At 64.7% G+C, this 22,287-nt stretch overlaps 4 protein-coding genes across 10 annotated transcripts in view; 1 reads left to right on the forward strand and 3 right to left on the reverse strand.

Annotated features, from left to right (window-relative positions):
• The first annotated feature begins 223 nt into the window (after positions 1-223).
• On the forward strand, positions 224-4,955 carry MST1 (macrophage stimulating 1). 2 transcript variants are annotated; one of them, XM_059856221.1, is made up of 18 exons: positions 224-383; positions 795-936; positions 1,093-1,205; positions 1,336-1,450; positions 1,660-1,796; positions 1,872-1,992; positions 2,091-2,209; positions 2,304-2,469; positions 2,563-2,693; positions 2,776-2,878; positions 2,991-3,127; positions 3,249-3,284; positions 3,367-3,478; positions 3,549-3,626; positions 3,692-3,838; positions 3,920-4,026; positions 4,496-4,635; positions 4,716-4,955. In XM_059856221.1, the coding sequence occupies exons 1-18, from the start codon at positions 332-334 to the stop codon at positions 4,875-4,877; spliced, it is 2,118 nt and encodes a 705-aa protein (XP_059712204.1). In that variant the 5' UTR covers positions 224-331; the 3' UTR covers positions 4,878-4,955. The 2 variants fall into 2 exon arrangements, with proteins under 2 accessions (XP_059712204.1, XP_059712205.1); XM_059856222.1 differs by having other exon boundaries at positions 2,307-2,469.
• Positions 4,942-9,629, reverse strand: LOC132332180 (acylamino-acid-releasing enzyme-like). 3 transcript variants are annotated; one of them, XM_059856217.1, is made up of 22 exons: positions 9,417-9,629; positions 9,194-9,302; positions 8,992-9,121; positions 8,811-8,892; positions 8,641-8,716; positions 8,368-8,510; positions 8,030-8,167; positions 7,865-7,956; positions 7,733-7,773; positions 7,546-7,667; positions 7,314-7,374; positions 7,109-7,203; positions 6,974-7,025; positions 6,816-6,904; positions 6,465-6,606; positions 6,257-6,334; positions 6,104-6,184; positions 5,939-6,027; positions 5,672-5,862; positions 5,496-5,598; positions 5,316-5,422; positions 4,942-5,235 (listed from the first exon to the last, which is right to left on the reverse strand). In XM_059856217.1, exons 1-22 carry the CDS (start codon positions 9,627-9,629, stop codon positions 5,097-5,099), a joined length of 2,373 nt encoding a protein of 790 aa, XP_059712200.1. In that variant the 3' UTR covers positions 4,942-5,096. The 3 variants fall into 3 exon arrangements, with proteins under 3 accessions (XP_059712200.1, XP_059712199.1, XP_059712201.1); XM_059856216.1 differs by having other exon boundaries at positions 6,104-6,334; XM_059856218.1 differs by lacking the exons at positions 8,992-9,121; positions 9,194-9,302; positions 9,417-9,629 and having other exon boundaries at positions 6,104-6,334; positions 8,368-8,556.
• A 93-nt stretch (positions 9,630-9,722) lies between these two features.
• Positions 9,723-14,364, reverse strand: LOC132332182 (acylamino-acid-releasing enzyme-like). 2 transcript variants are annotated; one of them, XM_059856219.1, is made up of 22 exons: positions 14,267-14,364; positions 13,595-13,724; positions 13,370-13,496; positions 13,202-13,295; positions 13,032-13,107; positions 12,794-12,957; positions 12,584-12,721; positions 12,408-12,499; positions 12,255-12,295; positions 12,032-12,153; positions 11,809-11,869; positions 11,643-11,740; positions 11,516-11,567; positions 11,344-11,432; positions 11,097-11,235; positions 10,937-11,020; positions 10,781-10,861; positions 10,599-10,687; positions 10,302-10,492; positions 10,124-10,226; positions 9,944-10,050; positions 9,723-9,875 (listed from the first exon to the last, which is right to left on the reverse strand). In XM_059856219.1, the coding sequence occupies exons 1-22, from the start codon at positions 14,276-14,278 to the stop codon at positions 9,770-9,772; spliced, it is 2,196 nt and encodes a 731-aa protein (XP_059712202.1). In that variant the 5' UTR covers positions 14,279-14,364; the 3' UTR covers positions 9,723-9,769. The 2 variants fall into 2 exon arrangements, with proteins under 2 accessions (XP_059712202.1, XP_059712203.1); XM_059856220.1 differs by lacking the exons at positions 11,097-11,235; positions 11,344-11,432 and having other exon boundaries at positions 14,267-14,293.
• A 613-nt stretch (positions 14,365-14,977) lies between these two features.
• The window catches only part of BSN (bassoon presynaptic cytomatrix protein), an 89,051-nt gene continuing 81,741 nt past the window's right edge, over positions 14,978-22,287 (reverse strand). For 2 of the 3 annotated variants that reach the window (XM_059856223.1, XM_059856225.1), the window contains 7 exons: positions 19,799-21,929; positions 18,759-19,495; positions 18,315-18,408; positions 18,043-18,186; positions 17,805-17,859; positions 17,621-17,718; positions 14,978-17,094 (listed from right to left, as the gene is read on the reverse strand). In XM_059856223.1, the coding sequence (XP_059712206.1) occupies positions 17,819-17,859; positions 18,043-18,186; positions 18,315-18,408; positions 18,759-19,495; positions 19,799-21,929 (3,147 nt within the window). In that variant the 3' untranslated portion in view covers positions 14,978-17,094; positions 17,621-17,718; positions 17,805-17,818. The remainder of the gene's footprint in view (positions 17,095-17,620; positions 17,719-17,804; positions 17,860-18,042; positions 18,187-18,314; positions 18,409-18,758; positions 19,496-19,798; positions 21,930-22,287) is intronic. The other variant, XM_059856224.1, reaches the window with a different exon arrangement.

A 22,287-nucleotide genomic window follows, 5' to 3' on the forward strand; every position in this document is an offset into this window, starting at 1 on the left:
CTCACTGCCGCAGGACCCGTCCCCGCTGCTCCGGGCCCGCCCCCTGTGCGCAGACCCCACCCACGCCCCTCGCGGGTCCGCCGCGGGGTGACCCCGGCCCCGCCAGAACCCGCCCCGCCGCTCAGGCCCCGCCCCTCCGCGCACGTGCCCGCCCCGGGTTGACACCGGGCCCACCTGGCCCCGCCCCGCCGCATCAGGCCCCGCCCCCGCCCCGCCCCACGCGTGCCCGCCGCGGGATGACCCCGGCCCTGCCTGGCCCCGAGCCCGACCGCAAATATTTGCGCGGGGCCGTCCCGGAGCTCCAGCGGCCCGGGGACGCGGGGCCGCCGCCATGCAGCCCGTGCTGGGGGTCCTGCTCGCCCTGGCCGCGGCTCTGGGCTCAGGTAGGGCCCCAGGCTGGGTCGCCGTGGGGCTGGAGGGCGCGGGGCAGTGCGGGGCCCAAGGCAGGGCCGACGGCCGGGCCAGGAGCCTGCAGGCCATGCCCTGTCCCACGGCGGACGGAGGGTGCCGGAAGCAGCGGGTGATGTAGGGCAAGGACCCTCCTTCTCCAGGGCATGTGGATCAGGACATAGGACAGGGATCCCCTGCTCTATATTACATGGTTCCCATGCTCCATAGGACAGTGTTCCCTTCCTCCGTGGGACACGGATCCTATGCTCTGTGGAACAGAGACATCTCAGGCTCTGTGGGACAGGGATATCCTCCTCCATGTGGCAGGGATCCAACACTCCACAGGGCCCCAGTGCTCATGCTGTGCCCACATGGCCACACTGAGCTCTTGCCACACTCCCCAGGCCACCGCTCACCCCTCAACGACTTCCAGCGCCTGCGAGCCACCGAGCTGCTGGCAGTGCCTGTGGACTCACCGCCACCGCTGCCGGAGCAGGGCACTGCGGAGCAGTGTGCCCAGCGCTGTGCCACCAGCCTGGCTTGCCGGTGAGCAGGACACGCTGCCACCGCAGGGCAGATGGGAGTGCACGGGCCACAACACTGGGTCACTGCACTGGACACTGGGTGCTCACGTGTGTGACCCAGGTCCCGCAGGCCCTGGCTTCACATGGTGGCATGCCAGACTCCCTCTGTGCCTCCCAGGGCTTTCCACCATGACCAGCAGAGCCAGTTGTGCCAGCTGCTGCCCTGGACCCAGCACTCACCCCGCATCCAGCTGCAGAAGAACATCCGCTATGACCTGTACCAGAAGAAAGGTGGGCTGGTGCCATGGGTGGGCACGGGGACACCACAGACTGAGCACAGGCCACCTGGCACAGGACTCCTCATTGCCCATGTGCCCTGACCCGGCCCTGGGGCTCTGAAGAGGTGCCTGGCTCTGCTCAGACTACCTGCGGGACTGCATCGTGGGCGATGGCTCCGGCTACCGCGGCACACGGGCCACGACGGAGAAGGGGCTGCACTGCCAGCATTGGCAAGCCACAACACCACATGATCACAGGTGCCCCTGTGTCCCTGGCTGTCCCGTGGCACCTACCCTGGGCAGCATGGGGCGATGGGGAATGGGGTGGGAGCAGTGCAGGATAGCACAGGAGCAATGGGGACAGCTTGGGGGCAATGGCACTGACAGGGGTAGTGCATCATCCTTGCTGTGCCCACTCCAGGGCAAAGGATTCCTGTCAGCCCTCCTACCCACTCTGCTGCCAGCAGGTTTCTGCCATCCCCTCGCAACGGGCTGGAGGAGAATTACTGCCGAAACCCTGACCGGGACAAGCGGGGCCCGTGGTGTTACACTGTTGATCCCAATGTCCGGCACCAGAGCTGCGGCATAAAGAAGTGTGAGGATGGTGAGTGCCACATCCCAGGATCAATCACCCTGTGCTCCATGTTTCCCCCACACTGAGCCCTGCAGTTGTTGGCAGCTGTCTGCATGACCTGCAATGGGGAGGATTACCGTGGCACCGTGGACCACACCGAATCAGGGACAGAGTGCCAGCGCTGGGACCTGCAGCACCCACACAAACACCCCTACCACCCCAACAAGTACTAGCCCCAGTTCCCAGCAGTGCATTGCCCTCATTGAGTGCCAGATGCTGGGGTGATGGTGCCACCTCAACTGCTGCTCCCTGTCTCTGGCCCAGGTACTCTGACAAGGGGCTAGATGACAACTACTGCCGCAACCCTGACAGCTCCGAGCGGCCCTGGTGCTACACCACCGACCCCGAGCGGGAGCGCGAATACTGCCGCATCCGCATCTGCAGTAAGTCCCCACCAGCATCGTGCACAGCTGGGCCTGAGGGTCCTGGGTGCCACCTCTGACTCTGCTACTCTGCCCCTCTCTCTGACCACACAAGCAGAAAAACGCCCACGGCCTGTCAACGTCACCAATGGCTGCTTCAGGGGCAAGGGTGAAGGTTACCGTGGCCGAGTGAATGTTACCGTGTCGGGGATCCCCTGCCAGCGCTGGGACTCCCAGGTGCCCCATAAGCACCACTTTGTGCCGGAGAAGTACCCGTGCAAGTAAGGGGATGGCTGTGCGCCCCAGGAGGGTGGTGCTGGGCAGCACCCATGAGTGTGGGATTGAGGGGGACAACCATGCGGCCCCTCCTCCAGGGACCTGCAGGAGAACTACTGCCGCAACCCTGACGGATCAGAGGCGCCGTGGTGCTTCACCTCCCACCCCACTGTCCGCATCGCCTTCTGCTTCCACATCCGCCGCTGCCCTGATGAGCAGGATGCCCAAGGTGAGCCACCCCAGGCACCTGTCCCTGGGTGCCCACCCCGGTGCCCCTGTGAGGGATGCCAGCCCTCCCTGTCTGTCTACAGAGTGCTACCATGGCCATGGCAAGCACTACCACGGCCACGTCAGCAAGACCCGCAAGGGAATCACCTGCCAGCCCTGGGCTGCCCAGACACCCCACGTGCCCCAGTGAGTGTGTGAGGGGGGTGGTGGGTACACGGATGGGGATGGAGATGGGATTGGGGTGGGGTTGGAGATGAGGATGGGGGTGGTGACATTGATGGTGACTGCCTCCTGGTAGGATGTCACCTGCCACCCACCCTGAGGCACGCCTGGAAGAGAACTACTGCCGCAACCCTGATGACGACAGCCATGGCCCCTGGTGCTACACCATGGACCCCCGTACCCCCTTTGATTATTGTGCCATCAAGCCCTGTTGTGAGCCCCTACCCATATCCCTGCAGAGCTAGAGGGGACCTTGGCCACACACAGAGTAGTTTTGGTCCCCTCAGGGTGGCTGGATCCTGTGCCAGTGCTACCCTCTGTTTTCTCTCTGCAGCTGGGAGCACAGTGCCCTCCATCATGGAGAATACAGGTGGTGGCCCACGGGCCCTGGGTGGGCACCCTGGGGTGGGTGCTGGTGGTACAGCCCCAGCTGATGCCCATCCTGCCCACAGATGCAGTTACATTTGAGCAGTGTGGCCAGCGGGAGGAGAGGCTGCAGCTGAAGGGGCGCATCGTTGGTGGCCAGCCTGGCAACTCGCCCTGGACTGTCAGCATCCGCAACCGGTGAGGGGGTGTCCCACATGCACTGCCATGTACTCAGTGTCCCCCCAGAGCTCACCCCCTGTCCCCACAGGGCTGGTGTGCACTTCTGTGGGGGATCCCTGGTGAAGGAGCAGTGGGTGATCAGCACACGCCAGTGCTTCTTCTCCTGGTAAGGCTGGGGCTGGGGCATGGGGTGGTGGGACCCCCCTGTGCCCTCATGTCCCTGTCCCACAGCGATGCCGACCTGACGGGCTATGAGGTGCAGCTGGGGACGCTCTTCAAGGACCCTGGCCCTGGGGACCCTGACCAACAGACCATCCCCATCGTGCGGATTGTTTGCGGCCCCTCTGAGTCCCAGCTGGTGATGCTAAAACTAGCAAGGTGAGTGGCTGTGCCTTGGCCTCTGCCATGCTCCACTGCTGGCCAGGCTGGCACCGTGTCCCACTGCCCCTCTTGCCACAGGCCAGCTGCTCTGACCAAGCGTGTGGCCCTGATCTGCCTGCCTCCCGAGCGCTATGTTGTGCCTGCAGGCACTGTCTGTGAGATCACCGGCTGGGGGGAAACCAGAGGTACCTGCCAGAGGCAGCCCCTGCTGGGGGATTCCCTGTTCAATACAGCCCCTGCCAAAGCCATTCCATCCCCTCTGCCCACAGCACCCCCATGTCCATGGCATCTCCCCGCTCACAGCATCCCTTGCTTGAAGTATCCCCTGCCTGCAGCAACCCCCAGATCCCTGGCATACACCTGCTCACAGCATCTCCCTTCCATGGTGTTTTCCTGCTCATTCCATCCCCCTGACTAGAGCATTCCTAGACCCTGCCCATTCCATCCCCCTGCCTACAGCATCCCTTGCCCCGGTATCATCCTGTCCATGGCATCCCTCTTCCGCAGCAACTCCCTTCCGCATCCTCCTGCAATGACATCTACTGCCATGCCATCCTCCTGTCCATGCATTCCCTGCCCACAGCATCCCCTGCCCATGCCATTCCCCTGTATCCCTGCCAGCACGATGCTGCATCCCGTGCCCTTTGCCCGCAGGCACAGCGGACAGCAGCGTGCTGAACGTGGCGCAGCTGCCAGTGCTGGGCCACAGCGAGTGCAACAGGGCGCTGCGGGGGCGCCTCAAGGAGAGTGAGCTGTGCACTGCCCCACTGCGTGCCGGTGTGGGTGCCTGTGAGGTGAGCTGGGCTCGGGACAACCACCCCTGGGTGGCGGAAGGTGCTGGCACCAGGGTGACACCACTCTCTTTGTGCCGCAGGGTGATTATGGCGGACCATTGGCTTGCCTCACCGCTGACTGCTGGGTGCTTGAAGGGGTGATCACCCCCTCCCGTGTCTGTGCCCGCACTGACCTGCCCGCCCTCTTCATTCGTGTTTCCCTCTATGTTGACTGGATCTACAAGGTGATGAAGATGGGTTGAGCTGGCATTCCCAGCCTGGCACAGCTGCCACTGCACAATAAAGGCACAGCCTTGGCCACAGGGGTCAGCACTGCAGAAGGTCTCACGTTTATTTAACAGCAAACCCCAACCCACATCCCCACCCCTGGTTACACTCACTCCATCTGCCTCTGGTCCTGGTGTGGTCTCCAGGGCCAGCAGTCACCCTGGGGCTGGCATAGCCCAGGACCACTGTGGGCACTAGGGGCTGTTCTGGCCTGTCCCATCCTGCCTGGGCTGCCCCAGGTGCTGGAGGAGCCAGTGGGCACAGTTCTTGAAGACATCGGCCTCTGTCTCCACACCAGCCAGTGCATGGCCACCCTCTGGGTACCACAGCAGCCTGTGGGAGGGACAGGATGGGAAGATGCTCATCCAGCAACCCAGAGCTCCCTCCCAGCTCCCACCTGCACCCCCACTCACCGTGCTGGCACACCCCTGGCCCGCAGCACCCGGTACAGCTCCAGCGCCTGCGTGGGGCTGACGCGCCGGTCCCGGGCGCCCACGCACAGCAACACCGGTGTCTGCACCTGCAGCACTGCCCTCAGTGAGTGTCTGATACCCCACACCTGGTACTCCACACCCATCCTGACCCTGCCTTACCTGAGCTGCCTGGGCGATGGGCGAGCGCAGTAGCATGGTGGCCACCTCCTCAGCACACGGCACTCGATCAAAGGAGTAGGGCAGCCCGAGGGAGGTGTAGCGCCTGCAGCACAGAGACACGAGTAGCTATCACAGGGACATGGCATGGCATGGCACAGGATGGGGGTGGCACTCACCAGTCAGGGATGTCAGAGGTGCCCAGTAGTGCGGGCAGGTTGGAGACGGGGCTGCGCAGGGCACAGGCTTGGTAACGTTCAGGCTCACGGGCGAGGAGGTGGAGGGCGATGAAGGCTCCGTGGGAGCCAGCCAGCAGGGCCAGGCGGTGTTTGTCCAGGGGCTCTCTGTGCAGTGCCTGCTCCACTGCTAGCTGCACCCATGGGGCACCCACCATTGGCACCCAAACAGCAGCATCCCCCCAGCACCCTCAGCCCAGCACCCCTCACCTGGGTGTCTGCCACATCCTGCTCACCCACGCGGGAAAGCAGGGAGCTGATGCTGGCCTGGCCGAAGCCCAGGGAGCCACGATAGTTCACTGAGGAGACAGGTCCGTCGGTGCCATGTCTCACTGGGACACAGGGCCACATTTCCCCGAGCTCCCCAGCACTCACCCAGGAGCACGGCGAAGCCCACCTGGCACAGCGCAGCCATACTCGGACGCCAGCGGGCATCGAAGACAGCATGGGGGCCACCTGGGGCCAGCATGGGCATCACCTGGGCTGCCACCAGCACTGCCAGGGTGTCCCCACTGTCCCTGCACTCACCATGGGGGCACACAATGAGGGGGTGCGGTGGTGTGCCGTCTGAGGGGCTCAACAGCAGGGCCTCAAAAGCCTGGGTATCTGCGCCAGCGAAGGGGTCCCACTCAGCAGCCACCACCCTGGGCACCCAGTACCCTGTCCCCCTGCCACTTCTGAGGGTTCCTGGCACCCAGGCAGCACTGAGGTACAGCAGGGGCCCCCAGGGGCTCACCCTGTGCAGCAGGGCCCTGCTCACTGCAGGGTGGCTGGAATGTCAGGGTCTTCCAGGTGACACCAGGAACGGTTGGGGTGTCCTCCACTGGCACCCAGCCAAGGGGCAGCTCCTGGCCTGCTGGCGGCAGCATGGCCACCACCTGGGCACAGGCAATGGATGACACTGGGGCTGTGCTGTGACAAGGCTGTGCCATGCCAAGGCTGTGACATACCGGATCCAGCTGTGCCACACCACACTATGCCTCCCTATGCCAGACCACACCATGGAGAGTGCCCCACTGTGCTGGGCCTGGTTGCACATTGCTGTGCCATATCCCACTGTGCCACATGGTGCCAGGGCACTGCTCACCAGGCTGGGGGGATGGTGGGGGGCTGAGCAGGTGGCCACCAGCAGGTCCCACTGGAGAGTGAGCAGCTCCCAGCACCCTTCAGATGACGCTGGGGACAGAACACATGTTGGTGATCACAGCTGCTCACTAGAGCACCACAGGTAGCTGTACCATGTACCTGCGGTGAGGTTGGTGACGGTGCACGCCTCTGTATCCACGAGCAGCAGGTCCTGTGAGGGTGCAGAGCACAGGCAGCGGTGTCACCATGGGCTGTGTGGGTCAGGTCCCTGGGCCTGCCATGCCCTGGACTCACCGTGCGGCTCCGCTGAGGGGTGCCCAGCACGGCTCGCCGGCTGTCAGCTGCCCAGCACCGCGGTGGCAGCACCTCTGCATAGAGCCCGGCGAAGGCTGCAAGTGGGGCAGAGCACTGGGCTGGTGAGCCAGGGTCATGGGCACCTGGCAGGGGGTGGCAGCAGCCCCCCATCAGAACCCAGCACTGCCCACCATGCCTTGCTCACCCTCTGTGGGCTCCTGAACCACGTCGAGCACTGTCACCGTCTGCCTTGTCTGCCAGGTGAGCTGGGAAGAGCTAGTGCTCAGGGATGGACCCATGCCAGGGGAAACTGAGGCAGGGAGGCTTGGGGACACCCCCACCGTAGCCAGGCACTGCGAGAGGCTGTGACACCCGGGCACTGGGCTGGCAGCACAAGGCGGCACAGCCGTGCCTGGTGCCCGTGAGGCCCAACTCACCATGCGCAGGCGCAGACATTGCCGGTGGGGCCCCCCCACAGCCCCCTCCAGGTAGATCAGGCGCTGGCCATCAGGGCTCAGCCGGGGAGAGCAGACAGAACCATTCTCTGCTGACAGCAGCTCTGTGGGCAGCAAGGGGTCAGCATCCCAGGGATGCCTAGGCACTCCCCAGCACCCCAGCACTCACCACAGCACCCGCTGACCAGGTCCAAGTAGAAAATCCCTGACCTGGGAGGAAAGAGTGGGTCAGGTTGGACCCCCACTATGCTGATACTGCATGAGCATCCTGGCATGGAGCTGGTTGCTGGCTGGGACCCACCTCCTGTTGGAGCAGGCGTTCAGCCCCAGGCGGAAGGGCTTGTGCCACCAGCCCACAAACACCACACCACGGTCATCCGGGGACCACAGGGCCTGTGTGACAGTAAGGCTTATCTCACAGCCCCAGGCTGGGTCCCCTGGGGCGCTCCCTGCACCCCATCCTGACCTGGCCAGGGGAGAGGTGCCCTGGGACTCCCTTCAGCACTGACAGGTTGAGGCCCTGCAGGTCCAGGACGCAGAGGACTGGCACGCTGCGTGTGCTCAGGGCTTCCCCCCAGTCCTCGTGGTACACAAACTGCTTGCCCTGTGGCACAGACCCATCAGCCCCATGGCCAGTGGCCCCAGGCATGCAGCTCTGTTCATGACACACTCATGGATGTACGGTACACTCATGGAGTGTACCGCATGTTCAGGGGTGCCTGGAGTGCCCAAGGGGTTTGTGCCATGCTCACAGTGTGCATGGCATGCTTGGGAGTGCACTGAACACACTTATGGGGCACCTACCTCCTCATCTTCATCCTCTGCTGCTGGCCAGGCTGCCCCTGGCACATCCCAGGGACAGGGGGGCTGTGGTTTGGGCCAGCTCTTCTCAGCCACATAGAGGAGCCGCGTCTCTGAGTGTGACCAGGCCAGGCAGGCAAAAGGCCCTGGCATGGCAAAGGAATGCCAAAGCCCAGCCTGGCACAGGCACAGCTGGGCACCAGGTGGTCAACAGGGCTGCTGGCCATGCCAACCTCACCCCTGCTGTGGGTGGGGACCATGGGGAAGGGACCCTACCCTCCGTGTAGACGTTTCCATGCTTCCCCAGTGCCGTGAGATCCACGCTGTGGCTGCATCCCCCGCTGTCCCACACCTGGGGGGACGGGCGGCACACCGTGTACACGGTGCCCACCGCCCTGCCCTGGCACTCCGGCCGCCCCGGGGAGCGACCGGCACAGCCGCGTTACCTCCAGCAGCTCGCGGCCCTGCGGCGGGCAGCGTTTCAGCGCGGCGCGGCGCTGGCCCGTGGGCGAGTCCTGGCTGAGGAGCCTGAGGGCGGGAGGGGCGGCGGCTGCGGCGGGCCGTGCGCTGTGGGCACCTGCCGCGGCACAGACACATCGCCCCATCCCGCACCCGCCCGTGCCCTACTGGTTGTGGATCTCGGCGCTGAGCGCGGTCCGGCTGACGGCGAGGCCCTGGCGGCCGGCTGTGCGCTGCAGGCTGTAGTGGCGGCCGAAGCGCAGGAGCCGCCGGCGGGCCAGGTCGGGGCGGCTGCACTCTGAGGGACGGGACGGTCAGCGCCCGCTCCCACCGGGACAGAGGCGCGGGGGTGGCCGAGCCCGCCACTCACCGGTGTAGAGCAGGAAGGTCTGGTCCCCAGCCGAGGCCCTGAGGGCGGCACGGGTGACGGCAGGGAACCGGCTCAGCTCCCGGTAGCAGGCAGCGGGGCCGTGGGCCGCCTGGATGAGGGAAGGGACATGCGGGACCGGGGTAAGGTCACCCCCCTGCCCATGCCCCCCGCCCGAAGCGGGGCAGTGCCCACCCACACAGCTCCCCTGAGCCCCCCGGCCCACCTCCACACCCTTCTCGGTCGCTGTGGCCATGGGGCTGTTCTCTGCCGGGCCGGGCCTGCCGCCCGCAGTGGGACGGCTGCCAAAGCAGGCGGGAGCAGCCCGGCGGCAGCGCCCGGCCGGTGCCAGCCCTCCAGCCGCTCCCCGCTGCTCCACATGGCCAGGCAGGGTCACCCTTGCCATGGCCCAACACATCCCCATGGCACAGCCGCACATCCCAGCAGCTGAAAGGTCCAGTGGCCACCAGCTGCTGGAGCTCCAGGAGTGGAAATGACACCGGTACCAGCACTACCACCAGAGACACTGGGGTGCTGAACTACATCGTTTATTGGGGGTCAGCAGCAGAGGTCAGCACCTTAGCACTGCAGGTGCTTGAGCAGCCACAGCACCATGTTCATGAAGCCATCAGCTTCGGCTTCGACACCAGCCAGCGCGTGGTTGTTCCCTGGGTACCAGAGCAGCCTGGAGGCGAAACAGGGATTAGTGCTGTGTCTGCACACCACAGCTCAAGCCCTCAGCACCCCACTCACCGTGTGGGCACCCCCCGGGCCTTGAGGGCACGGTAATACTCCAGACCCTGCTTGGGGGGCACACGCCGGTCATCCTCCCCCAGCATCAGCAGCACGGGTGTACGGACCTGCAGGAGCAGCACAGCCTCAGCACTTGCACTACTGTTGGGGACAGGGAAAGGGATGGGGACAGTGACATACCCGGTCCACATAGCGTATGGGTGACTTGTGCAGCATCTCTGTCCACTGGGCTGGGTCTGGCAGGGCGTCAGGTTTGTAGGGCAGCCCTGTCTCTGTCAGGCACCTGTGAGCAAGAGTTGGGGACATGTGTGTGGCCGGGATGGCAAGGAGCCTGGGAAGCTGGGGTAGCAGTACTCACCAGTCTGGGATGTCGGTGGTGGTCACCATGGAGGCAATGTTCACCACGGGGTTGCGGACCACGCAGGCGTGGTAGGTGTCAGGGAACTGCCCGATGAGGTGGCATGCCAGGAAGCCCCCATGCGAGCCACCAACCAGTGCCACACGGCTAGCATCCAGCATCTCCTCCTGCAGCACCCGCTCCACGCAGAACTGCCACCACGGGGAACGCCCACTGAGCAGGCAGCCCCACCTTCCCTTCTCAGGGCACCTGCAGGAGCACACAGTGCCCCAGGACCACGTGCCAGGCACCCCATACCTGCACATCGTGTACGTCCTGTGTGCCCACGTTGCCTGGCAGGGAGGTCACGCTGTCCTGACCGAAGCCCAGCGAGCCGCGGTAATTCACTGTGTGGGGAGTAGTGTCAGAGCCCTTCCTCCTTCATGCCCCCCACCCTGACCCTCCATGGGTGCTGTCACCAGCGCCCTGGTGTCACTCACCCAGCAGCACGGCAAAGCCCGCACGGCACAGTGCCGCAGGGTACAGCATCCACCCAGCCGTGAAGACGGAGTGAGGACCACCTGTGAATGGCAAAAGAAAAAGGAGGGGGTGACACTGCCTGGCTGGGGTACAGTGGGGTGGGGACAAGCTCTTACCATGGGGCATCACGACCAAGGGAGGCTTCTGGCCAGCAGGACCCTTACTTGGGCGCATCAGGATGGCATCGAAGTCCAGGCCCCCTGTGGAGGCAGGGAGGGAGTGTCAGGGAGCAGTGACGATAGTGGAGCACAGCCTGACCCCACCTTGGGCACTCACTGTACTGGGGATGTTCCTGCTCTGGCGGGGGCTGCAGGGTGCGGATGCCCCAGCTGATGCCAGGCACAGGGGGGGCGTCCTGCAGGCAGATCCACTGTGTCTGTGCCTCACGGCCGGCGGCAGGCAGGACTGCCACTTTCTGTGCAGGGAGAGGGGTCAGTGCCCATGCCAAGGGGCTGGTGGGCACTGGGGAGAGGGGTCAGTACCCATGCCAAAGGGCTGGTGGACACTGGGAACATGACTTTACCAACATGGGGGGGCAGCAAGGGGTGGAAAACCTGGCCACCAAGAGGTCTCGGTCGATGGTGAGGACAGACCAGCTTCCCTGGGGAGAATCTGGGGAGGAGGGGGTCAGACCTGCAGGTGTGACCCTCTCCCCACCCCTGGCACCAGCATGGCCCCATTGCCCTGTCACTCACCAGCTGTCAGCGAAGTTGTGGTGCCTGTTGCTGTGTCCACCACGAACACATCCTAGGGGCATGAGGGCAGAGTCCAGTGGAGTCCTGAGCCAGCCAGGCCCCCCCGTGTCCCCCACCATCCCCTCACCTGCTGGCTGCGCTGGGCCGTGTCCAGCAGGATCCTGCGGCTGTCGGCTGCCCAGCACATCCCTGGCAGTGCGCCACAGTAGATTCCCGGGAAGGCACCTGTGATCAGAGTGGTAGTACTCAGCATCCCCCTGAGTCTGCCCCAACACCCCCAGAGCTGTACTCACCCCATGCCTGCCGTGGCACGGCCTCCAGCACTGTGCTGGTGTGTTTGGTGTACCAGTCATACTGCAGGAGACATGGCATTGGGCAAGTTTTGCAGGGTCTCAGCCTGCCTGACCCCACTGCAGCCCAAGGAGGGGACACCACTGCCCTCCTGCCAGCCCCACCCTAGCATGGGCACCCTGGCACCTCCCTGGTGCCTGCCAGTGTCCCCCTGGTGCTGCTCACCAAACGGAGTTGGCTGCATTGCTGGTGGGGGCCCAGGACATTGTTCTCCAGGTAGACGATGCGGCAGCCATCGGGGCTGAGTCGCGGTGACCACACAGCCCTGGTGTCCTCAGAGAGCAGCTCTGCATGGGCGTGAGGGGACAGTGAGGGGACGGTGAGGGGATGGTGAGGGGATGGTGAGGGGAGCCAGGGCACCAGCAGGATCAGGGCGTGCACTGCCTACCGCATCTCCCGCCCGTCAGGTCCACATAGAAGAGCGCTGACCTGCCAGCACAGAGAGGTGTCACAGGGGTGTCAGGGGGCCAGGCTGTGGTGTTGGTGCCCTGCAGGGTCCTACCAGCAGGGCTGCGCTGTGGGGTGCCCTGCAGGGACTCACCGGCGGTTCGTGCAGTGCCGCAGCCCCAGGCGGAAGGGGACATGCCACCAGCCCACAAACACCACACCGGTGTCCTCAGGTGACCAGAAAGCCTGTGGGGAGAGGGGAGATAACTCAAAATGCTGTTGGCTCCTGAAACTTCCCTCCTCTGGTTCCCTGCAGCTCCCCATCCTGACCTGGCCAGGAGAAAGGTGCTCTGGGATGCCCTCCAGCACCGAGATGCTGTTGCCCTCGATGTCCAGGACGCAGAGGACGGGCACACTGCGGGTGCTCAGTGTCTCCCCCCAGTCCTCATGGTACACGAACTGCTCGCCCTGTGGCACAGTATGGTCAGCCCCACAGCCACACAGCCAGTCCCCCGCTGACCCAGGGTGGGGAGACCCCACCTTGACGGGTGCATCCTCCTTCTTGGGTTGCCCTGTGTCCTCATCAGAGGTGCCCAGCTCGGGGGCTTTGCTCTGGAAGAAGGACTCGGCCTTGGGACGCTTCTTCTCCGCCACATAGAGCAGGTGGGTCTCCGAGTGAGACCAGGCAAGGCACCCGAACTGGTCTGCGGGGGCAGGTCAGCATCGGCCACCCGGTCCCCTGAAAACCCACAGTCCCTGGCATTCCCCAGCCCCTCACCATCATCATAGACACTGCCATGCTTGTCCAGTGCTGTCAGGTCAATGCTCTTCACCTTCCGGTTCTGATCCCAGACCTGGGGACAGAGATGCCAGGGCAGTCCCAAGACACAGTGTGGTTCAAGCCCCGAACCCCAGTGAATATCCATTTTCCCTCAGAACCCTCCTCACCTCCAGGAACTGCTTCTCTTTCTCCTTCTCCTTGCCAGGGACCTTGCGCAGGACGGCCTTCAGCATCCCACTGGGGGACTCCCGGCTCAGCAGCCTGTGGGTGAGTGGGTGAGTGCCCATCTTATCACTTCCCTGAGGACCACGTGTGGGGGGCGGGATGGGACTTACTCGTCCTTGATCTCAGAGCAGGTGCCAGCGGGCCCCGAGTAGACAATGGAGGCTCCATCGTGGAAGATGAGGTACTGACGGCAGAACTTGATGTTCTCAGCCCTTGCCAGGTCCCGCTGCGACCACTCTGTGCGAAGCAGGGTGAGGACACCAGCTGCATCCCCACCAGGCAGGCAAGGACTCCCCGGATCCATCTTTCCCCCCCAGTTCTCCCCATCGCCGTACCGGTGTAGAGGCTGCAGTACTTGCCCCCGTACTGGGTGGTGAGGTCGGGGCCGAGGCAGGCGGTGCTGAGCCCCGGGTGCTGGCTCAGCTCTCGGTACAGCTCCGACAGCTCCTCCGCACGTGGCTGTACCTGCGGGACACGCCGCGGTGGCTGGAGGGGAGGGGGGCACCGTCCGGGGAGTCATGGGGCACAGGGGCACTTCCTGGGGCTCCAGTATAGACGGCGGGGAATTGTGGGGGGTACTGGGGGCAGCGCTTGAAGAGCTGGGGTACATGGGGGGAGGAGAGTAGTGCAGGACTGGGGCAGTACCGGGGGTGCAGAGCCAGGACCCTACTGGTATACCAGGGACCAGGAGGGCACTGGAGAGCAGATCCTGGGGTACATAGCCGGGACCAGGAGGGTACTGGGACAGTTGCCGGGGTACCCGTGGCTACCAGGATCCTGAGTGCAGGTCCTGAGGTGCAAGGGGGGCCCAGGAGGGTCCTGCAGCAACTGGGGTCTGTGGCGGAAGTGGAAGGGTACCGGGACAGTTCCCGAGCCGGAGAGTCAGCGGAGCAGCGGGGTCGGGGGGTGCCGGGCTAGCGGGGGGCGGAGAGGGACGGGAGGGACAGCGGGACCGAAGGGCGCGGGGGGGTCCCGGGGCTCTGACGTCACTCCCCCCATTCCCTCACCAGCGGCTCCATGTCCTCGCGGCGGGGGGCGGGGCCAGGTCAGCACTTCCGGGATGGGGCGGGGCCTCCCGCCCGCGGCACCTCCCATTGGCTGCGGCTCTCGGGCCGCCTCCCGCTTTGAGGCGCCCCCCGGTGGGCGCGGGCGGCGCTGCAGCTGCAGGTGGGGGGGGTTCCCCGCGCCCCCGACGTGTCCCGGCGGCCGTCCCTGCCACCGATCGCCCGCTGGGCCTTCTGAGGCGGCAGCCGGGGGACAGACCACGGCCCCGCAGCCTCTGGATCGCCCCGGGATGGTTTGCCCACCGAGTGGCTGCAGAACAGGGGCTCTATGTGCAGGACCGGGTGGATCGGACTCTTGAAAGGCACAGGGATCCCCAGCCCAGCAGCCTGGCTGGGGGGTAAAGGGCCATCGGGGGCCCATGGGACTGAGCAGCCTGCTCAGGGGGGTGGGATTGAGTCACTGGTGGCCGCAGCAGCCCTGACAACGGGGACTGCGCCCTTGGGAGCCTACCAGACCCAGCAGCCTGGCCAGGCAGGTGAGATCGGGTCCTTGATGCCCAGAGGGCCCCCCTATCCCAGCAGTCCAGCCGTGAGTGGCAGAGCTCAACAGTGCTTGGTGACAACCAGACCCATTCCAGCCACCCCCACCATGGCAGGGGTCCCGATCTCCCGCCCCCCACACTGGAGGCAGGCAAGAATCGGGGCCAGTCCGTCGTTTGTGTCAAGTCCTTTTTATTCTGTTCCCACAGAAACACCTGGTGAGGGGGCAGCTTCTGGGAGGGAGTCACGACACAGCGGCGGGGGTGGTACGGCACGGTACGGCACGGTACGGCACGGTACGGGGTCACTACGGGTGGCACAGAGCACAGCAGACACGCACACCGTCACAATGTTCAGAGGGAGCGCACCCGGCATCGCACTTACCGCTGGAAACGGCGCCCAGCCGCGCTCGGCCCTCGGTCTTTGCACCCCCCGTCCCCCCGCCCTGTCCAGCAGATTGCCACACCTGGGGCTGGGGGCCCGGCCCGGCGGGGGGGCTGCGCGCCCCCGGTCCTGGCAGGCACGAAGGCAAGGTGGCGGATGTGCTCGGGCGGCGAGATTGGCCCCGGCGGGGGTCTCGGTCCCGCGTGCGATTAACACACTGTACAAGTATTTACAGCGCGAGGAGCGGCGGGGCCGGCGGCCCGCGGGAGGCACCCCCGGGCTCTGCACTTGTCATGGGCGGGGAGAGGCGGTGGCTGTGCGCGGGGCCGGGGCTCTCCTCCCTGGGGCTGCCCCGGTACCCCCGAGCCACAGCCGCCGGCCTGCCCCAGCCTTGGGCACCGGCAGAGCTCCCGGCGAGGGATCTGCCACAAAGCGTGGGCTTCCCGCGGCAGCCGGGTCCTCGATCACAAGTGCATAAATCTGCTAAGAGCTTTCAGTACAGCGATGGACTGATGGAGAAGAAAAAAAGAAAAGTCCAGGCAAAGAACAGCAAGCACTGAAAGGCGGGTGGAACCGTGCAGAGAAGTAGCAAGCCATGCTCTACGACGGGACAGACGGTCACGGGCGCTAGGGCTGCCCTTTGGCAAAGTGGCCCTCCGTGGGTCGAACATGCCACGAATTCATACGCACGGGTGGTCGGTACTGAATAGTTCTCTGGTCGCTCGGCGGCACGCTTTGCGATGGAACCCTTAGGCGCGACATTGAACTGATTAGCTATTCACAGGTCTTGTTCTGGAGTCGTGTTATTTCGTTGCATAGAACATCAGGCGGGTGAGCGGGCGGCTGCCCCCCGCCACGGGGGTGTCGGCGGGGTGCTGCCAGCGCGGGGAGGCGGCGGGGCGCGGGCGAGCCCCCTCCTCGGGCTGCCTCCCCCCCTGGAAATCCCCTCCTGGCAGGGCGAGTGGGCTTTGGCCGCCGGCCGCTGCGCCGGCCGTCCCCGCAAAATGGCTTGAGAAGGACTTGGATTGCACAGTAAAAGGAAGGATACTGCCGGAGGCAAAGCTCTCCTGATCTTGTTCCACGGGATTTGTGCTCTTTTGTAGCCTCCTGCACTCTATTGCTTCTACAGACGACAGCCCGTGTGCTAACTCATCGCACAAAGCAAAGAGGGAAGAGGATTTGGTATAAACTTTAGAAAAATAAAACCCCGAAACCAAAAGAAAATGAACCCAAAGAAACCGAGGAAAAAAGGACCCCCCCTGACGACGCCCCGTGCCCCCCCCCCCCCCCCACCGCGGATGAGGTATACACAGAAATCAAAGTGGGATGATTAAGGCTGTTCTTGAAAGAAAAGGGGTGCCCGGCGGCAGGCGCGCTGGCTGCGTGGCGAGGGCGAGCGCGGCCCCTTCAATGCTTCCAATGGCTTCGGGACACGCGTCCAGCCGGCCGCGCCGCCTGTCAGAGTCCTATGGCCTCGTATTTCGGTAGTGAAACAGTGTTAGGTCCTAGCTGACGCGCTCCGGGGCTCCCCGGCGGGCCGGGCGCGGCCGCAGTGCAAGGGGGCGCGGGGACGGCCCCGGCGGGGCGGGTGGGGTCGGGAAGGAGGAGCGGCGCCCACGGCGCCCAGCCCTCGGCTCGCGGGGGAGAAAAACCTATGAAGAGGCCAGAGCTGGGGTTCAGAGGGAGCAACTCTGCGTATAATCTTGAGAAAGGGCCGCAGCCGACCTATGGGGCCTGACCCGACGGTCCGGACCAGGCCCATCCCCTCGGGGCAGCTGCCGGGGCTCGCCGAGTGCCGCGCCGGAGCTGCTCGCCAGGCGTGGGGGGCACCCGCCCCGGGGCGTCCGCCGGGCCCCTGCTCGGCCGTCGATTGGTCCAGCATCCAGGGATCGCCCTGTTTTCAAAAGCTTGCGAGAGACAGAGAGGGAGACAGAGAGAAAGAAACAGAGAGAGAAAGAGAGAGACAGAAAGAGCGAGAGAGAGGCGTTAGTCCGAGCAGCCCCTCCCCGCGGAAGGGTCCCCGCCGAGCGGCAGCCCTGGCCCGAGCGAAAAGGCCCCAGAGAGCCAAGAGGCACTGCCGGCGGAGCAGCTGCCGCCGCCTCCGCCCGCCCCCCGCGCTGGACGGGCTCCCGGAGCAGAGCCCGGACCACCCAAAGCTTCCCTGGAAACCCAGGGTCTGCACCAGTGCTGCTGAGACTGTGGAACAAGGCCAAGCCTCCACACCTTGGCTTGGGGCCAGCACCTGGGGATGAAGATGGTGATGGAATGGCCCAACACGAAAGGGATGGGTCCGTGCTGTGTATTTCCCAGCCTGGAGGCTGGGAGTATGGCAAAGCAGGGCTCAGCAGGTGCTCGGGGGACAGTGCTGCTGCTGGAACCTCCGAGATGGCACAGCGGAGGGGATCTGTGTGCAGGTGTGCCGTGTACACTCACCGTTATACTCAGAGTCTGGCGCCGCATGCTGAATTCATTGGCTTCTTCATAGGTTTTTCCACTGCAACGACTCAAATCTCCACTCACTTCCCAAACTCCTGCAGTGGAAGGGAGGAGGAGGGCATCAGGCACGGCCGGGGCAGGGAGAGCCCACGGCACAGTTCCCGGTGCTGGCTGCACTCACCTTGTGCCGTTCTCTCACCAGAACGAAGTGAACTTCTTGCCGAAAGCTGACACCGCTGTGGGGAAGCCAGGACAGGTGTCAGGATGGTATAGTGACCCTTGTCCCCCACCTCCCTGGGCTCCAAACTGTGGGAGCACGGCATCCCACTGGCTGCACCCAGCCATCCCCAAGGTGCCAGACTCCGTCTTGGTGCAGAAGGGCACCATCACCCTGTCCCCATCCCGGGAGCAGCCCTCACCTTCAGTTAGTTTGCCTGCTTGTTCCGCTGCCCCCCCTGGCAGGATTTTGGAGAAGACACTCTCTCCTTCCCCGCCGGGCTGCCCTGTGGCCAAGCCCGCGGGACCACGTGGCCCAGCCGCCCTTGGACCGGCCTTGCTGTCTGCTGGGGGACAAACGAAGCCACTGTTAGCAGGGGACAGGGCCAGCTGGGAGAGCTCAGCTGAGCTTTGGGGTGCCAGGCAGCTGGCATGAGGTGGGACAGATGGCACAGTGCCACTGGGGCTCACTGACCTGCTGCTCCCAGGGGCTGTGCTGACGGTGCTCTCCCCGGCTGCTGTGGCACTTTTGCTGCAGGTTTGGACGTGTCTGTCGGCTCCACTTTTGTCTGGAAAGGGGAAAACAGCTCTCAGGGCTCACCCTCCCAATAGAGCATCTGCCAGGGGTGGCCCAGGCCAGGAGGTGACACTGAAACCCCCAAACACTGCTCCACAACCCCAGAAGATGCAGCAAGGCATCCAGGACATAGTGATGTCCCCTCCTGGGTCCCCTTGAGGGGATGGCAGCTTCCATAGCACCTATGGGTGTCTGTATTGGGCGTGTGAGTGGGATACACTTTACTCCATGGCTCCCATTCCCAACACTTCCCCTGCCAGCCCCTGGCCACAGCCAGCTGTGCCGATTCCAGGCAGAGCTGTGGGGTCAGGATGCAGCCTGGCCAGCTAAGCCTGTACTTACCGCTGGTGCTGGGTGTCCGCCCGGCTGTGCATGGAGTGTGGCCGGTGCCTTCCCTGCTGCCTGGGCCGGCCCTGGCTGCTGCTGCGGTGGCCGGGATGAGGGGGGTCCCTGTGTCCTGCCCCTGGTCTCAGCCTGTGCCGAGCTTGCTGGCTGGGCAGCCTGGCGTGCTGCCGGCTGCTGCCGTGCTGCCGGCTGCCCTGCCTGCTGCTGCCTGGCCGCCGGCTGCTGTGGGTGTGTGAGGGGCTCCTGCTTCGGTGCTGGCGTGGCTGGCCCATGCGGCTGGGAAGGTTTCTGTGCCTTGGGGGTCTCAGTGCCATGGTGGTGAGCAGCGGGGCGGGATGACGGGGCGTAATCAGCGGAGCTGGGGCCGTAAGGTGCGCGGGACTCGGGCTGCTGTGCCTTCTTGGGGCCGGCTGAAGGCCCATGGCCACGGGGCTCATGGCGGCCAGATTCTCGTGGGTGCTGCTTCGAGGAGCGACGTGGGGGCTCGTCGCTGGCGTGCCGGGAGGAGCCAGCGTGGCGATCGTACTCCCTGTGGTGCCGGTGCTCGCGGTGTTGGGGGTAGTCGTCGTGCTGCCACGGGTCTTCATCGGGGGGCTCGTCATAATCGTGGTAGGTGTGCTTAACTGGGGGTCTCTTCTGTGAGGAAGAGTGGCCACCGTAGTGCCTGACCCTCTCTGCCCGCGCCTCCCTGGGCTTATCAAACCAGTCTGTCTCCTCCTGACCCAAATGATAGGCTTCAGAAACCAAAAACAAACCACAGTCAATCTCTCGCTCGAGGCTGCGCGGGCGGAAGCCATGCAATGAAGTGGGAGGGACAAGCAGCGGGCACGCGCGCAGGGGACAGCACGTGCCGGTGGGGACGGGACGTGGCGCAGCAGGGCACCGTGCAGGACCGGCTAACACCGAACACCCAGGGCAGGGGGGGGAAGGCACGTGTCAAGCAAACTGAGGCGGTGAGAGTGTCTCTGCGTACGAGCAGACGGGCATGCCCCGGGGAAGTGCCATGCTCTGGGGTGGTCACCACGGGGAGCTGTTACCTTCGCTGTCCGAGACAACGCAATGGGCATCATCCATGCCGTAGCCCTCCTCGTGCTTGTACGAGTGACTCCTTGGCACGTCTTTGATGTGCTTCTGCACATCAGGCAACGAGTGGCTGGAGCAGAACTGGGAGCAGGGGTCCCCTGCTGACTGGGGGCCTGGCCCTCCTGCAGTGCGTGACCCCCCCATTGACTTCCCCATGGGGCTGACAGGGCTCTCCTCCTCCGAGTGCTGCGAGCGCATGGGCGCCCGCCCACGGCTCTGGCCCATGCTGAGGGATGAGGGCTTGGAGCTGACTTTCTGGGAGCGCTCCATGCTCTCCCGCTCATAGGACTTGCTCCGGCCGCCCATCTCCCGGCTGGAGGACTTTTCCACCCCATAGCCAGAGGAGCGAGTTCTGCTGCTGGAAGAGTAGACCCGCTCCTCCTCATCCACCAGATCCCGGCTGGAGACACCATAGTACTTTTGCTGCTCATAGACGTTCTTCTTCAGGCCGTAGGTGATCTCATCCTGCAGCTTCTTGGCCCTGGAGGCCACGTTGCTGCTGCCAATTGAGGTGGTTGTTGAGTAGGAGGCCAGGTCTGACTCTACATCTTTGGCTTCTTCAATGGGGGAGAACTTGGAGATCTTCTGCTCCATGCCCTGCTTCCTGTGCTTGCTGCGCTTGGAGGAGATGACAGCAGGTGCCAGGTTCTTGGAGGAATGCTTCGGTAGTGGTGTGCCAGAGCTGTGCTTGTCCATCCGTGAGGAGTGCCGGTACTCACTGTCCCCATAGTAGTAGCTCGAGCTGGTGGAGCTCCCTGACACCCTGCCATTGCTTTCTGTGCCTCGGTAGTAGCTGTTCTTCCCACGATGGTCAGGGCCATGGTGATCATAGATGTCCTCCTCAGACTCCTCCTCAGCTTTGGTGTAGCAGCAGGGACGGCTGGAGCCCTCGGTGTCCCCTAGATCACTCTTCTCTCTGATGTGGCGGCTATCGGTGCTCGTGCCCACTGGCTCTGCTTTCTGCCCGTCCACTGCTGGACTCTCCTTGGTGAGCTCGCTGATGTCCTCGATCATCACATAGTTACGGGGGATGTTCTGCTCCAGACTGGTGTAGAGGGACTCAGAAGAGTAGCTGGCTGAGGGGCCCGGTGCCGTGCTGGTTCTCTCAGCAGGCCGCGTCTCAGGTGTCTTGTACTGCTCATAGCCGCTGCTCACCGGTACAGTGCTGAAGGTGACGTCAGGCACGGCAGAGGAGCTGGTGGTCGCACCGATGACCTCATAGTTGGTGGGGATCTTCTGTTCTAGGTCAGCCAGAGAAGTCTGTCGTGGCTTCTGGTGCCCGCCAGCTATGTCTGCCGGGCTCTGGTAGAGGGTGGGCTGTGCTGCCGGCACGGTGGCTGCCCCAGCAAAGGCGCTCGGGGCTTGGTAGGGGTTTGGGGGCTGGAAGCCTGGCTGGGCTGGAGTGCCCAGCTCTGGGTATGCGGTGCCGGGGGCCGAGAAGCCACCAGGCGAAGTGAAGGTGGGCAGTGGAGCTGCCGGCAAGCCATCCTGTGAGGTGCTGGCTGTGGGGTACTGGGGGTGCTGGAGGCGTGGTGGTGGGAAGGCGGTGGGGCCCTGCGGGGCAGGGTAAGGGTAGGCGCCATAGGAGGCGGCGGCGGCAGCGGCGGCAGCGGCAGCGGTGTAGTCGGGGTATTGCCCGGCAGGGCGCAGGCCGGCGCTGTCGTAGGCGGCGAGGCGCAGGCTGTGCAGCTCGCTGTCTGACAGGTAGTCGCGCCGATCCCCGGGGTAGCGCAGGTAGGGGTGGTCCCGCCCACCAACCCGATCCTTCAGCAGCGACTCCTTGCGCTGGGTGATGCCCAGCTCCAGGTACTTCAGCTTTGCATCGATCTCCTTCTCCTCCTCGTCCAGCTCCGCCTGCTTCTTCCGCAGCTTGGTGGCCTCATGTTCCACCAGCCTCAGGTCGCGGTCCAGCTCCTTCAGCAGGCTGGCCTTAGTGACAGGTGCGGTGGCCTTGGGAGCCAGGCTGCTCAGGTAGAGCTGGGAGGCAGCTGGGCTCGCCAGGGGGACGTGGGGCTCCTCAGGTGGTGGGCTGGGCAGCGTCCGCTTCACCTTGCGTGCCAGTGAGCTTGACTGCAGCCCCCCCACCTGCAAAGCCAAGGGACATCTGGTCAGGGGGGGCAGGTGGGTGTTCCCCCCACGTCCCACCCCAAGCATTGCAGTGGTCCTCTCGTGCCCTAGGGGCTGGGGTGAGGCATCCCGCTGTGCACGTGTTCCCCCATGCACTGAGAAAGCTGCATTTATGTAAAAGCGCAATAAATAGGATGGAAGTAACAGGCAGGGCGCTTTCCGTGAGTAATTACCAGGGGTGGCAGCCGGCCAAGCGCTGAGCTGGCCACGTGCATACCCTCTGCTGCAAAAAATGCTTTCTGTCCGCGGGCACTTGGCAGAGGGACTTGGGGGATTGCTGGTGGGTGCTGCTGCCCCAGGAATTGCCTCGGGACTT

This window comes from Haemorhous mexicanus, chromosome 11 (assembly GCF_027477595.1).
Source record: "Haemorhous mexicanus isolate bHaeMex1 chromosome 11, bHaeMex1.pri, whole genome shotgun sequence".
Taxonomy (NCBI): Eukaryota; Metazoa; Chordata; class Aves; order Passeriformes; family Fringillidae; genus Haemorhous; species Haemorhous mexicanus.